Here is a 15,673-nt window from a genome sequence, read left to right as displayed (position 1 = left end):
TACCAATAAAACACTGTTAAACCTCCCGTTCTGCAGGAGTACTTTGACTTGTGATACTTTAAGCCCCTACACGCCCATGGCTCACCTGCGCAGGTGTTTTCACTTGATGTGATTAGACCTCTATTCAGGACTGTGTGAGCAAACACAGACTGAACACGTTTGGCATCGCCCACAGTCTCCTGTTTGTTTTGTTGTCATTTTAGTTTGGGACAATTAACACCTGTGTGAGTATGCAAGAAATAAAACTTTGAATGAGTACTGTTACAATGCTGTATTACCACTGCTTCTCCTACTGTTGCTTTTACATTGCCACTTTTACTCAGGATCTTAATGGATCTAAATACTTTTCCACCACTTGTTAGCTGTAGCATTTTAAATGGTATGCTACTGGTTTAGGCAGATAGAAAAAAGGATTGTAATGTCATGGGTTCTGTGTTGGTTTTATTTTGTTTTGTTTTTTCTCGTTCCCCCCTGTAATTATGACATGCACGCTCACATATATATGCAGAATGATGAGAGGAAAACAAGAACAAGAGATGAAGAAAACATGAGGGAGGCAGACTGAGCAGAGATTAGTCCATACTGACAGCTACAAGTGACATGATGACTGATTCATTTCAGGCGGAATTAAGGAATTGTCTGTCTGTGTGTGTGTGTGTGTGTGTGTGTGTGTGTGTGTGTGTGTGTGTGTGTGTGTGTGTTTGTTTCAATCAACACTTCTCAGGCTCTGTTCCTGACTTGCTCTGTGCATCATGGGAAATACTGTATGTATCAGGACACACACACATATTTAGTTTTGTGAAAGGAATGATCCGTACGGTGAATATTTTTGCTTCTTACCGTGATGAATAGGGAGCAGGACTCTTGCCAATTTCTTATCTGTGTGTAAATCCTCATGCAGTGTATTAAAGCCATCATTCATACATGTCTCATACATTTCAGTGCTCCAGTAGGGCCATAAAAAGATTTGATAACAGGGAAATCTTTTAAATTCAACTTGTAAAATCCTCATGTTAGTACAGCTTATCACATGTTGTCAAGTGCGGTTTATAGATGCAACCCCTCAACTTTCATTCTTCAAACGTCATCACAGGGGAGCACGTTCTACTGTAAATGTAAATCTCAATCGTCATAGCCTGTCATGGCCCCCACCCTCACCTACCCTCACTTGCCATAAACACTGCTTAGACTCTTGTGATGTATATGCTGTAAATGTACAGGTTCAGTCCCTTGTTAGCTGGGAGGTGTATGTATTTTAAAGGTTAAAGGTTACAGATTTCAGGTTTGTGTGAGACATCAGTAGGACTGTTGAATCTTCATTTTCTGTTTTTCTCCCCCTCTTTTATGGCTTTGAGAGACATTTGAATGTCAGTCAAAAAAAAGAGGTAAGGTTAAGCACAAGCGGTCTCATACACACACACACACACACACACACACACACACACACACACCCCTAATCCCCTCTCTCTCACACACACAGTAGGTTAAGATGAGACAGTGACCTGAGCTGAACAAATGGACTTAGTTACGGCTGAGGATTGGTGTGGAATGTGGAGGGGGGCATGCGTGTGCGTCTGTGTGTGGTGTGTGTGTGCGTGTCTGTGTGTGTTTGTGCGTGCGTGCGTGCGTGCGTGCGTGCGTGCGTGCGTGTGTGTGTGTTATGTGTTATGTGTTATGTGCATGCTTGGAATGTCTAACTCCCCACCCAATGAACCAGAAAACACACAGGTGGAGGAGGAGGAGGAAATTTGAGGGAGAAAAGGAGGAAATACATGAGGAAGAAGGAGGGTGAGGAAAGACGGAAGACTGGATTATGTAGCTTGAGTGTGTAGCATGTCCTTAGGTTCTGTTTTTATTCTTTTGAAATTAAGTCCTTATTTCTTCCTGCTTTTGTTAGTTATAATTATTTTGCCAAATTCTTTTATTGTCTTTTTTTCTAACTATGAGGCACTTTGTGTTGGTCTATAAAATATTTACATAATGTAAAGACAAAAATGTACTTGTTACTGTTACCAAGGATGTCCTCTGTAAAAAACAACAGGTTAAACCTCTATTATTGATGAGATTAAAAACTAGAGAGATAGAAGCCATGTTTATTTAACTGATGACACAATAAGTATTGATTTGGTGAGATGCAGGTCAAAAAATGCCTATATTTCTGGCTTGAAACTTGGCCAAAATTTGGCTAAAAAGTAAAGTACATCTAGGTTACATAAAACCACCTTTGAACAAAATGGGTCTTAACCTCACACTGAAATGTAGTCATTGAAACGCTGTTGGAACAATTGCTTTAGCTTAACTGAAGCACTCAAAGTAGCAAGCGTCCTGAAAATAATCAAACACACAATAATGAAATAATGAAATAATGAAATAATGAAATCAGATGTAATAAAACACACATAAGTCTCTGTGCATGATGTTTTGGCCTTCCTAATTAACTAAAGCCCATTTATATTTTATCTGCAGTTATTTAACTGCCAGGAAGTCAACTCCAGGGGCTTATAAAATCAGTCTCTCTCTCTCGTCTCCTTGTGTTATGTCAATATGAACGACTCGCTCACAGCAAATATTCACCTCTTTATCACTAAAGGGCACCACAGCAGGTGGTGGTACTGTGACTGCGTTTGAGTGTGTGTCTGTGTCCTAAACTAGCCACTGCTATATTAGCCTACTTCATTAACAGCAGGTAAAATACACTGTCGTTATGAATTACATGCTTAGTTGTTTTGGCCACTAGTGCTAATGCATTTAACAATATCATTAAATGGTCTGTTTTTAAAAGACATCAAGAAAACCTTTATATGCATCATGTCCCAGTCTGTGATCACTACACAGACACTGGAGACCATGGAGGTCACTGGTCTGATAGGTAGACGTCGCACAGGGCTGCAAGTCCCTTCATGACAATTTTTAAAATAGATTTACAAAAGCATTTTGTCGCTTATATTATGATAAAACTTTGAATTTCTCTTTTTTTCGAAAGGAGTTGAAATAGTGGTCCACTTTTGTGTAATCCGACAGTCCACTGTTGTTGAGGTAGGACTGTGTGTGTGTGTGTGTGTGTGTGTGTGTGTGTGTGTGTGTGTGTGTGTGTGTGTGTGTATGTGTGTGTGTGTGTGTGTTTTCACTGCTGTTAATGAGTAACAGTGTCTGCCTCCAGAATACTGATAAAAGTTAGGTCGAGGACACCGGTTTGCTTCTCACACACGCACACACACATACACACACACACACACACATACATTCATACACACATTCATACACACATTCAAGAGTGTGAACTATTTCTTATCTTGCACCAACTGTCTTATCTATAAGACACGATGCTCTCTGCAAACACACACACGATATATTTACCATACAAGATGCAGATTATGATTTATGATGGGCATTTTGTTGAGGTCAGTATACTACAGTTAAATGTAAATGTCGTGTCGTGTCCACTGCTGGTGACTATAACCTGACAGTGACTGAATACTGAAGTAAATTGACCCCGACCCCGGACTCCCCCAGACATGTAACAACACCTGCTGTGAGACTTTCCAGCTTGTGTTAGAAGTCACTGGTGAAGGTTGGCTAGAGTGAAAGGGTGAAGCTATTTACCCATCCGCATGTCTAAATTCTCTCTGTGTGTAAAAATGTTGCTCTTTCACTCATGTGCCCTTGTAAGTATTTAACAGTTTGACCTTTAATGCAAAACTTGAATCTGCTCTCCCAGACAGAATCAGACATGTCCTTCACCAGTTTCCTGGTGTAATTTGTCTTAAGATAAGAGAAGATATTCTCTATCGTCCCTGAGGGCAATAGTGCTACACACAGCTGCAGTCACCTTATATATAATATGCAGCCGACAGAACAGTACAGTATTACATCAAAGACGTATATAAAATACAAAAAGCAAGAAATAGCTGAGTTTCGCATTTCTTTTACACCGTTCTCCGATTCTCTGTCGCACTAAAGCACCTTAAATTTTGCTGTCTGAACCCTGCAAAGCTCTTCATTTTTGACTGGCAGTTTATCTTGAATGGGTGTTACATTTATTGAAGAAAAAAATAAAAGAAGCCGGTAAGCTTTGTACTGTAATCTGTTATACTTCTTAATAAGTGGCTCAGGATCAGGATGTCTGCTCCCTGTCTGTCTCAGGTCTTATTTTGCCTTAAAATGTAACCCAGTCTCCAGCCTCCATACAGACCAAGCAGGAATGATGTACATACACATGCGCACACACACACACATTTATACAAATACACACACTGAACTGGAATAGTACTTATGGCCTTTGACCTACTTTCAGCCCCAGCTGGCCTCCTTGCCCCATGTATTCAGTCTTTTTCATGCTCACCTTTCCATTCTCCATTCACTTTTTCCCCACCTTTTTTGCCCTGTTGCTTTAGGATCTATAAGGTTATTGTCTAAATTTCCCTGGATGCTTTAATCCCTTATCCCTCATTTTTTCCAAACATGTCCACAGAAGCTTGCAAAAGCAATTCCCTCTTCAGTCAAAAAAAAGTAGTAATCAGGCAATCTCTTTATTTCTATACATACGTACCATATGCTGTATGGTTCAGCGAGTTGAGACACAAAAAGTGTAGAAATAACTTCATCGATAATATAAAACAAACCTCATCAGGTCACATGGATGCTTTGGAGACACTCTGTCGGCACTAGAGACAGGTGTGGCATTTTAACATGCTCACTGTCAAACAGTGTAAAATCTAATTTCCCCTCTGTCTCTGTTCATGAAAGACAGCAGTAACATATTGTGCCTTCGTTCATGTGTAACCAGCAGATCAGTTTTAAACAAGTCATAACTGCCAGATGTTAATGGGCCGTTGAGGATGTTTGTAGCACTGTCAATCTGTTTTTCCTTTTTTCTTTTTGTCTCACAAGTTGTAAGCGTAATACAAGGTTATAGAAAACAAAGTACATACAGTATGTTTTTATTTGAGGTAGTATTAGAATATCAGTTCCTTATCCAGCTTGCAGTTTACCTTTAAATCCTCAAATGTTAGCAGGTAGTTGTTTTTGTGGGTTAATTCCTTCTCTTTAAACCTTCTTGACTCCATTCCCTGAACTGTCTGCCAAAGGTGTGTGTGTGTGTGTGTGTGTGTGTGTGTGTGTGTGTGTGTGTGTGTGTGTGTGTGTGTGTGTGTCTTTCTAATATCTTTCACGCATGAAATTAGTTTTTCTTTCCTTACTGTACTTTCATCACTTTCCTTAATCTGCTTTTATATAATGGCCCCAAATTGTTTCTATACTCACACAAGTTCATACTGTGCATGATGTGGTTTTTGTAAAGCCTTTTATAAGCTTTAAAAGAATGTTCTAGGTTCAAGCCGCCCTCAGGTTCTTGGTGGTTTGTAGAACTTTATGTTCTCTGTCTCAGTTTCCTCAAAAGCCTCATTTCCATTTTCCACTGTTAGAATTTCCTCTGTCTTTCTTTTAAGAAATTAAACTACCGTGTTTATTTTTGGAGCGGGCAGGTTGCCTTCCTTGACAGGTTTATGAATTTGACTTTCAAAACTGAAAATATATTTCTGTACAAATGAACCTTAGTCCATATTCACCACAAACGAGCTTCAGCTTGTATGTAGCTGAACCAATGACTTGCGCAAAGAATGATATTAAGACTCAATAAATTCTTTAGAAGCAAATCTATGCATTTTTTCCCACATTGCATAAATGTGGCGATTTCAGAGTGGCAAATAGCCCTCATTAAAACAGTTTCCTTTTACCTCAGTTAAATAAATTAATCGCTTTCATAAATCTTCTCTCCTGTAGTCATTTGGGTGGGGTGTGTCATTAAAAATGATTCATTGCTTCTTAGTTTTTAGGCCAGGACCGTCCTAAATGGACCAAATTTATTGCTCTTGCCAAGTATAAACCCAACAGGAAAAGGTCTGTGGTGCATTTTGCACCTTACTCCGCTAGTTTCAGAGAACATTAGCATGAAATTTAAACACTGCTCTTTATTTTTGGAAGGAACAGCGTGACTATGTGGTAATTTTATATCATTTTCACACTCTAAATTTTGGGGGGCCATTCAGGGCACTGTCTACATGTGTGATGTGTTATTATGAGGAGTGAAAGTTTCCTCCTCTTAGTTTTTCTAACTCAGCAGCTTGTTCAGTAGATTTCCTCTATATAACAGCCTTGATTCTTATTCTTAATCCCGATTGTGGAGAGGTTTTTCTCTGGTGAAAAGCAGACAGGTGCAGCAGCAAGAAGAAAAGGAAGGTGGAACAATATAACCAGCTATTAGAAAGGCTGCAGTGGAAGGGGCAGAAAGAGAGGGACAGAGAGGTAAAGATGGAGAGAGTGAAAGGAGAAGGGAAGAAAGAAAAGCAAGAGAACAAATCACATTTCTATTAAAGGTGCGATAAAACAAATTAAAAAATGGGGTTACAAAAAGGTTTTACACCTTGAGTGTGTGCTTGAGTGTGTGCTCTCAGAAAGCTGGTGGTGTGAGTCGCTTAGGGGATCAGGTTGCCGTACCAACCACTCAGCAGATTCCTCAAAGTTTTTCTGGCTGCTGTGTGTTTTTCTTGCATGATTGTGTGTGTGTGTGTGTGTGTGTGTGTGTGTGTGTGAGAGAGAGAGAGAGAGAGAGAGAGAGAGAGACACAAGTGTAGGCTTTAGGTTTTATGTGTATACGTGTGTGTATCCTTTCAATGATGTCGGTGTATCCTCCCCAGCCTCGGGCCTCGTGTTAACTGTCAGGACAGAATAACAATCAGCAGTTGACCTATTGATGGGGTGGAAGTGACTGGGTCAAAGCGAGAAATTGTCAGTGTAGTCATGTTTGTGTGTGTGTGTGTGTGTGTGTGTGTGTGTGTGTGTGTGTGTGTGTGTGTGTGCGCGCACCTGAGGAAGACAACTTCATGTGCACTTACCCATCACTCTGCCTGTTGCCTCAGGACAAAGAAATGTAACTCAGCGTGTGCTTGAGTGTGTGTATGTCAGTGACAGAGAAGGAAGAGGAAGACACAAGCTTTTTGGGTGTTAATTATGTCAGTGTAAGCTGCCTGATTTAAAAAAAAAAAAAAAAAACTCAACAGCTTGATTCAACTAATGTGGTGTTTCACAACAAGCAATCCCACTGGTCATGGTCAGTTTAGAGAGTGATAACAGGATCCAGGCTTATGAAGAGAATTGAGATACAAAAAAGTAACAGCAGGGGATTACAGGGTTTCAGAAAAAGCATTGCATAAATATGAGACTTACGTGTATTGGGGTAATTGGAACAGTGCACACACAAATTTTTGTTGAAGCACATTGTGGGAGGATTAACCTTCATTAAGCCAGTTCATAAACTGAGCTTAGTTAAAAGCACAAGGTAGAAACAATGAGGTAAATGTTACTTGTATAACTGATCAGATAATAATGATGACCTCTTGAGGACTCAGTTGTCTTACGGATTCTCCAGTCTTTCGAGAAATACACAGAGTGACACATAGCTCAGCATGCTCAACACACACACACACACGCACACCTCTACCTTGCGCAGTACATCAACGCTGTGTCCCGCTGTTAAGTGCTCTCCATCAAAAGCATTCCTCAGCTCTCTCCTCTAGCTCCAGTCTCGTTTCCCTGCCAACAACAACGTTGTGTTGGACTCTGCAGAACCATCTGACTCAGAGACGAGTGGAACGTTAAGGGGCTTAATAGAACAAACTCTGGATGCAAAACTAAAACATAAAGAGCAGTCCCGGCTGTCACCCTATGCAACACAAAAATTGACCAATTTAGTAGGTGTTTTCCCAGCAATTACAAAATTGGAAATATTTGGATGCTGAAACTATTTTTCAACTGATTTCAAGAAATGTCATGTGTGTCCTTATGATGGACGGTAGGTGTTTATTGTTCTCCCTCTAATGTAAAGTATATTACCAATCCTCCATTGTTAGCCAACAGTGGCCTAATTTTATTTTATTTTTTCATCTAAGAAAATTTCACTCCTGGAAATGTCTGTGGAAGGCATTAGTGAGTCTGATTTTAAAAAAACACCACCATGCTCAGACATCGGCTGCCAGTGGTCTTTGAGTTTGAAAGAAGAATGCAGAATAGACAACCAAAGAAAACACAGTAAAACTGTGAGTTGACACAAAACTCTACAGGGTTATATCTGCTAATGTTAGCGTGTGAAAATGCAAAGGTGTGAGAGTAGTATTTGTAGGCCAGGTCTGAGAGTATGAGACAAAGCCAGGAGGATCTACTAGACCTGCTCTACTGTTGCTAGAACCAGACAAAGGTTAGAGCAGACCTTTCTGAATTCAAATGTACAGACTAGACAAGTGCCAACTGGATAGACTGGACTATATTGGGCAGTATAAGACCTCTTCAGTCTTGACTAGTCCAGACTGAGCCAAGCCAGGCATTAATACACTAGTCTGGTCTAGACAACACTGAACTGGATGACACAGAGCTAGACTGGACCACAGTAGGACTTTTAAGGACTTTGTCTCTATGTTGGTGCATAAATTAAGACCTTTTAATAATGTTTTAATTAACTGGTTAAATCATAGGTCGCTGTAAAAACTAGTAAGTGGACCTTGAGTTACACTCATTTGTCAAACTACTGTTTCCGAAGTTAACACCTTGATGCTTTACTCTAAAGAAGATAAGACAATGCTGCACTTTACTATATTTTACTGCAAAACACACACTTATTTATATTTTACACAATACTGTACGACTATAGTATATAACATACACTGTACTAGACTGTAGATTATTTTTAGGTATTTTATACTGTTGATCAGTCATTGTCCTTCTGTACTGGAAACCTCTGCACCATAAATCCTGCTGATATTATTTGTACTCAGAAGCCTGTGAAGAGAACTGCGTACAGCCTAATTCAACCTAGATGACCATATAAGCAGTTCATTTTGAGTTGTTTTGAGTGTAACTGCTAAAAGAACAGACTGTCTGTACTGATTTATTTGGCCTTCAGACTTTCTCCCTCAGTCCACGCAAGGGGATGTGCAGTTCAGAGCTGGAGGGTTCTGCCTCTGTGGGAGTAGTGTGTGTCTGACGTGGGCTGTATTTTCCTGTCATTAGGCTGCATGATACCAGGCATGCACATATAACCAACCTACATACTCCCTGCTGTATAAAGGGAAGGAGACGGAGGGTGTGCATGCTTCGTGTGCATGTCTGTGTGCATCAGACAAACAATCTTCAAGGTGCTTTACGTTGTCGTGGGAAGTTAGTTTTAGGCAAGGGACTGCCATAAGCCCCAATTGGACTAAACACTGCAATTTTCTCTGCTCCCACAAACACACACACACACACACACACACACACACACACACACACACAAATACAAAGATGCAGGCAACCCAACAGATAAACAGACAAAGATGCTCAAGCACACAGAGACACATAATTAGTGCAATTTGACTATATACAGTATGTGTAGCATTTTTTCTAACACTAACATTTAGCAACACATAAATGTTCAGAAGGGCCTGCACGTGCGCACACACACACACACACACACACACACACACACACACACACACACACATACACACACACACACACGTTGCATGAAAGAAGAAGAATAGATCTTTTACTTGCTTCAGTTTCACCCCTAGAGACAGATTTAAAAAGACTTTACATCGGTCATGGGCCGTGGAAAGGGAGGTCCAGGACTATGATGAGGATGGGAAGGGAGAGAGAGGAAAGGAGGCTGCTAAACTGTATTCCCTTCATCAAGCAGAGAGGGAGGGGAGGATGAAAAGTGGTTGATGAGGGAGAGTGTAGGAGAGGTTAACTGTCGAAAGTTGAGAGGTTCAGTTAGAGGTCCTGCCCCTGTGATCCTCTGGGGAAGAGACTGGGGGAAGCTGAAGTTGTGTGCGCGGATCTGAAAAAGGCAGGAGACCAGTAAATCACTTCAGAGAGAAAGAAAAAATATGGAACTGAACGAAGACGTTGGTGTGAATGAGCGTGATGAAAGAGAAAAGAGAGAGCAGGGAGTAAGAGAGCAAAACAGAGAGAGGCAGAGAGGTTGATGGGAGTGATGACAGGGAGAAAGAGAGGACAGGAGGAGGTAGTAAAAGGAAGTGAGGGGTTAAGGGCAAGAGAGAGAGAGGTAGCAGGGGAGTAGTGAGAGTTCAGGGGAATGAGATTTCAATCTGTCGGAGGAAGAAAAGAGGAGAAATAAATAGAAGTGAATGAAAATTAAAGGGATAATATAGATATAGAGAAAGATATACGTATGTGGAAATGGGACAAAATAGATAAAACAGATAAAACGGGAAACAGGTGTTAAAGCAAGAAAAGAAAAAAATAATTTATATGTATTCAGGGAGATATATAAAAGAAGGAAATAGCAACACAAAGCAAGAGAACAAGGGATGAATAAGCACACTTAACCAGAGAAAAGAAAGAAATAGAGAGTAGGGAAAGGGAGAAAGAGTGAGCTGTCGGGCCCCTGATGAGAAAGCCATACAGCTGAGCGAACACATTACACCATCCAAGTACGAGGAGGAGGAGGAGGAGAAAAGCTCCCGTGAATACCTCCATGTGACTAATGTCTTTTTCACACATTCTACCTCCATCCATCCATCATTGTGTCCACCTTCTGCTCTCCTGTTAAAACAGCGGCCTGTCGTGATAGAGACTACTGTAACTGCTTGCCCTTGCACCTTTAATTTATACAGCTTGAGCCACCATATTCCTCTCCTGTATCTGCAGCTGCACACTGGAGGGAATGAATCAAGATCCTTGTGTTGCTTTGTTTCTGTGACAGCTGGACAGTGTTGGGAAGTGATGTGAAGTCTGTGCTTTAAATTTGAAGTCTGGTGGTGAAACCATGTTGGCTACTCTTGCTTATGCCTACCAACTACTTCTTCTTAGAGAAATACAAAAAAGTAAAAGTACACACAGGTGAATGTTGACAATTTCCTGACAGCTGAACATGTTGCCTGGGAGTAGCCATTTTCCCCCAGTACCTAAAACATCAAATGTTAAAGAATAACATTTACGGTGCATTACAACTTTATTATACGGAGGACTGAAACTACCAATATCAAAAATATATACAGACAGTACGCTAACTGCAGCACGCCAGCACAGCAATGCTAGAGGGCTTTTAATCTGAAAGGAAGTGTTGATTTTGTATTGTTGTGTAATGTAGTAACTTTGACAAGAGTGGATGAAAACAATGCTTCATACTAAAATACCGCTACGACCAATTGTACATATCAAACAGAGGGAATTAGAAATAGAGGCCTGCCTCTAATGAAGGCCTCTTACCTTCTACATAGCACGGCCACTTATGCACTAATGCAAAATGAGACACGATCACTAATGATGTCATAACTCTAGTGATGATATTGTGAGCTTCAGCAGAATTCTAGTGATGTCATCAGTTACAGTAGAACTCTAATGATGTCACTGTGAGCCATAGTAGAGCATTTGAGATGTCATCTTGGTGACAGTGTGAGCTACATCAGAAGTCTGGTTATGTCATTTGCAGTAAGAAATCGAGCGATGTCATTCAGATCTGCCATCTATCCTTCTTCTGTGACCGCATCCCAACTTCTCTGTCCCTTCCTTCTGCACAAACCCGTCTGCAGCTGTTCATTAAACCAGTTGTTCACAAGGGCAGGTTAAAGGTCTCCATACGCAATGTCTGGCATCAGGCTGTGTTCATTGACTGTGATAAGAAGGCGTCAAACCTCAAATGTTATATATTTAAGGCCATGTTTACATGTGTTTCTGTCCTTTATCAGATGACATGCATTCAGATAGATAAGCCTCTATCAGGCACATTGTTAACATGAAACAGCCTTTGTCCTTCCTTTAAGATGTTGAATCTACAGGACGTGACCTGAAGTGGGTTGTTTTCTGATGGATTTCCATACAGTTGCCTTTTGTAGTGTGTCAGGACACTTTGTTCACTACATGGTGGCCTATTATGTGTTTTTAGTGCTATGTTTGGAGGGTATTGTTTTAACCCAAAAGGAGTAATGAGTGACCAAACAGAGATGTCCGTTATGCACTGAACCTTGCTAACTCCTACATCCCTCCTCCTACCATCTCTCTATCTTCCTGTTTGTCTTTCTTTGTATTACTCTCCTATTTGGCCGTATTTTACTCCCTCTCACTCCTCAGACGTACTCCCTTAAATTCCATCCTCCCTCATCCCCTTCATTTCCTCCTTTCTTCTCTCCTTACCTTCCTTCTCCTCTATTTCTCCTCCCCCTCGTCCTTATTGGCAAACTCCATCACCCCTACTTCTCTCCATCATTCATTTCCTTACATCCTTTTCAGTCAGTCAGGCTGCTCCTCCACCCCTCTTTGTTTTTCTAGTGTGCAGTTTCACGGTAGACCAGCTACTGAGTGGTCAAGGTCACACCTGATTTTATGTCTCAACACGACATCTCAGTTGATATTAAACTCACTGCTTGGCTGTGTGTTTGCTCCCGGGGGATTTTATTGTTAAAATGTCAGTGTTTTAGCTAAGCCATTATAAGCTCACTAAAGGTTAAAGGATCATTCCTGTGTGTTTCTTGCCATATTTGGACTGGTTATTTGTGATGAGGTGCATGATGTGTTAGGGTGTCAGAAGATGGGGGCACATCAGGAAAAGAAGCTTTATGAGAGGTCATCTTAATCTTCCCCCTAAACCTGTCGACACATCTACTTCTTTTAAAATCATTCCGTGTCTCGATACTCTCATTGCTCTGGGGATGTAGCAACCACACTTTGTGAAAACGCTCACATCCAGGTTATCCCTCAATGATGTATGTTATGTAACACCAGATTTTGTTGCTGCTGGAAACAAAAAATACACAACCATTTTCTGTAAGCAAACATGAAAAATTTGGAGGTTTCATAATTTCGATAACTCTCCTTTTCTTCGTCTGTCAACAAGGTCCCCCCAGGGTGTCAGAGCGGGTGGCCCACCGGCAGAGCATCCGCCTCGGTCGCACCATGAAGCTGCCCTGCCCTGTGGAGGGCGACCCCCCGCCTCTCATCATGTGGACCAAGGACGGCCGCAACATCCACAGTGGCTGGACACGGTTCAGGGTGTTACAACACGCTTTGCGAATTAAAGATGTGGAGACTGAGGATGCGGGAACGTACATCTGTAAGGCCACCAACGGCTTTGGCAGCGTGAACATCAACTACACACTCATCGTTATAGGTAAGTAATAAAAAAAGTTTCTCTGACATGACACACCAAAACAAACCTTTGAATTAAACGGACAAAACATGAATACATTGGACCAGTAGTAAAAAAAAAAAACACTACAGGCTCGTTATATTCAGCAGTGCCTCACGTTTAAAACAAACTTGTGTAAAATCTCCCACACACACGACATTTATTTTTGAGGAGTCTTTTGTTGAAGCAGTGTGATTCGAGTGTTTACGTGTGTGTTTGTATGATGACAGACCGATATAAAAAAAACGCCATCCACAAGTAAATCACAATATTTTTTGTTGCACTTTTATTCCTCTCATCCTCTCTCCCTTTCTTTCCATTAATTTAAGTCTGCATTTGGTTTTCTGTACTTGCGTAGTCTTGTCTTCATCGCACATGATTTTTCTGCCTGTCTCTCTTTGTGGTTTTCCATGCTTGCTTGCTCCCATTGACTCTGCTCTGTGAGTTTTTCTAGGATATAATTAGCCAGGTTAGGTTGGTGGGGCCATTATACTGAAGCCTGTGTAGTTCTTCAGACAATGAAACACTGCTTTTGTCTGGGTTTTTATGCTCGTGTGTGTGTTTGTGACCACAGTTATTGTGCTTGTGTGTTCCTGTTTAATTATGAATGAGGGATTTGTTGAAGAAGATGCTCTGTGTTTGTGTGTAGGTCTTTGCGTCAGTGTAGTGTGGAATGTCACGTTTTTGTGTGTGTCTCAGTTTAGATGTCACCATGAAAGAGACATTGTTGTGGTTTGTTCATTTTTCCTATATTATCATTTTCCAGTTCTACACACAGAAAGCTGAGAGGGATGTGAGTGAGTCTGGTTTTGTTTGTCTCAGTTGTAGAAAACACTGAGTTTTTATGTGGTGGATGTAGTCTGTGGCCCTGAGGACTCTGACAACCTTCCTGCTCACATGCAGGTGTGTGTGTCTGACTACAGGGACTCAAATAGCTGCTTCCCACAACTCTCATCCATGTAAACAAAATACCTGGAGGGAGGACATGTACAGTCAGTATGTGTGTGTGTGTCTGTCTTTGTGTGCTGGGGTGTCTCCACACCCTGCTCTGTGTGTGCTCATTCCATGCATTTAGGCACATGCCACTCTGTGTGTGTGTGTGTGTGTGTGTGTGTGTGTGTGTGTGTGTGTGTGTGTGTGTGTGTGTGTGTGTGTGTGTGTGTGTGTGTGTGTGTGTGTGTGTGTGTGTGTGTGTGTGTGTGTGTGTGTGTGTGTGTGTCAGGTTTCAGTCAGTAGAGCAGATGCCAACAGGGAGATTAAGGCTGCACTGCCTTCCAGAGAATCTAACTGAAGCATCTCTTTCTGCCTGGCATCGGTGCTCCAAAGACGGCCACGAGTAAATTGCTCTGATACAGATATCACCAGCCGATATTTGCCGTATCTCAATGATACATGTTTACTGTGTTTTCATAAATCTTGGAATTTAAATTCAATACTGTGCCCAAGCTAACAGTGTTACAAGATTTTTAAATCTTTCTTGCCCCCCTTTGTGTTTCAAAAGTTTTAAAAACATCTTTGTTTTTGATGGTTAATGATTTGAGACATGAAACCAATTAAGAAGCAAACATCCAAGAGTTATAAAAGAGAGTTCACATTGGTTTTCCTCTTAAAGGTGCAGTAAAATTGATATCCATAGATACCAATCTCACTTAAACTGCATTAGTGAAACAGCTGATTTTTCTCCTGTTTTCTTGGTTGCTGTCAAATTTGCATCCCAGTGGAAGCTGCAGAAATACATTTGCATCCCACAATAATTTGGAATATTGTTAGTAAATAACATCCTTTTATTCTCCAGTAATGATTATCGGTATGTGATCCAAAGCTGTATCGGTCTTGACCTGAACTTCAAAGGCGGGCTGGCATACAGAGGGCAGCGGGGCAGGGGGGCAACAGCTGCCGCTGAGGTCATCCATGCAGACAGCTGCTGCCTCTCTCTCTCTCTCTCTCTCTCTCTCTCTCTCTCTCTCTCTCTCTCTCACTCTCACAATTTGCACACACATACACATGTTTCAGAGATGACGGACATGACAAATCCACTCAAGTTTGTCAGTTAATTTAGTCTCATCTCATTGGACACTGAAAATCAGGCCTTGAATGGATCCCCAAACTGTAATTTACCATGTGAATTGAGAAGGATTCATTTCTTTTTGACAGAGAAACACCACATTTCAGGAGAGTTTATAAGATAGAAGGTTCATAAATTGTTTATAATATGTAATTGTTGGATGTTTTCATGTGCTCCCAGCAATATAGGTGTAGCTGACAAAACAGTCTCATGTCAAAGTGAATGCACCAGCTGTTCTGGAGTGTTCAGTCGTGTCACACAGTCGTGTCACACAGTCTTCCTTGGATGGATATTTCCCAGTGTCCAATGTCAGATGTTTAAATTTACCATTTTTTCTAAGAATTCTCTCTAAGAAGAAAGGACGTAAGGACTCCTTAAGAGGCCAACACAGATGAGAAGTCCTTAAAGTGCCTAAAGAAAAAGAAAATCTA

At 41.0% G+C, this 15,673-nt stretch overlaps 1 protein-coding gene across 1 annotated transcript in view; it reads left to right on the top strand.

The window, feature by feature from the left end:
* LOC111232634 (fibroblast growth factor receptor-like 1) overlaps window positions 1-15,673 on the top strand; it is a 69,097-nt gene that overhangs the window by 14,036 nt on the left and 39,388 nt on the right. Inside the window, exon 3 of the mRNA XM_022760237.1 lies at window positions 12,887-13,159. Coding sequence (XP_022615958.1) covers window positions 12,887-13,159 — 273 coding nt within the window. The remainder of the gene's footprint in view (window positions 1-12,886; window positions 13,160-15,673) is intronic.

The sequence above is a fragment of the Seriola dumerili genome, unplaced genomic scaffold (assembly GCF_002260705.1).
Source record: "Seriola dumerili isolate Sdu_G_001 unplaced genomic scaffold, Sdu_1.0 BDQW01000331.1, whole genome shotgun sequence".
Lineage (NCBI taxonomy): Eukaryota > Metazoa > Chordata > Actinopteri > Carangiformes > Carangidae > Seriola > Seriola dumerili.
This window is presented reverse-complemented; position numbering and strand designations above follow the sequence as displayed.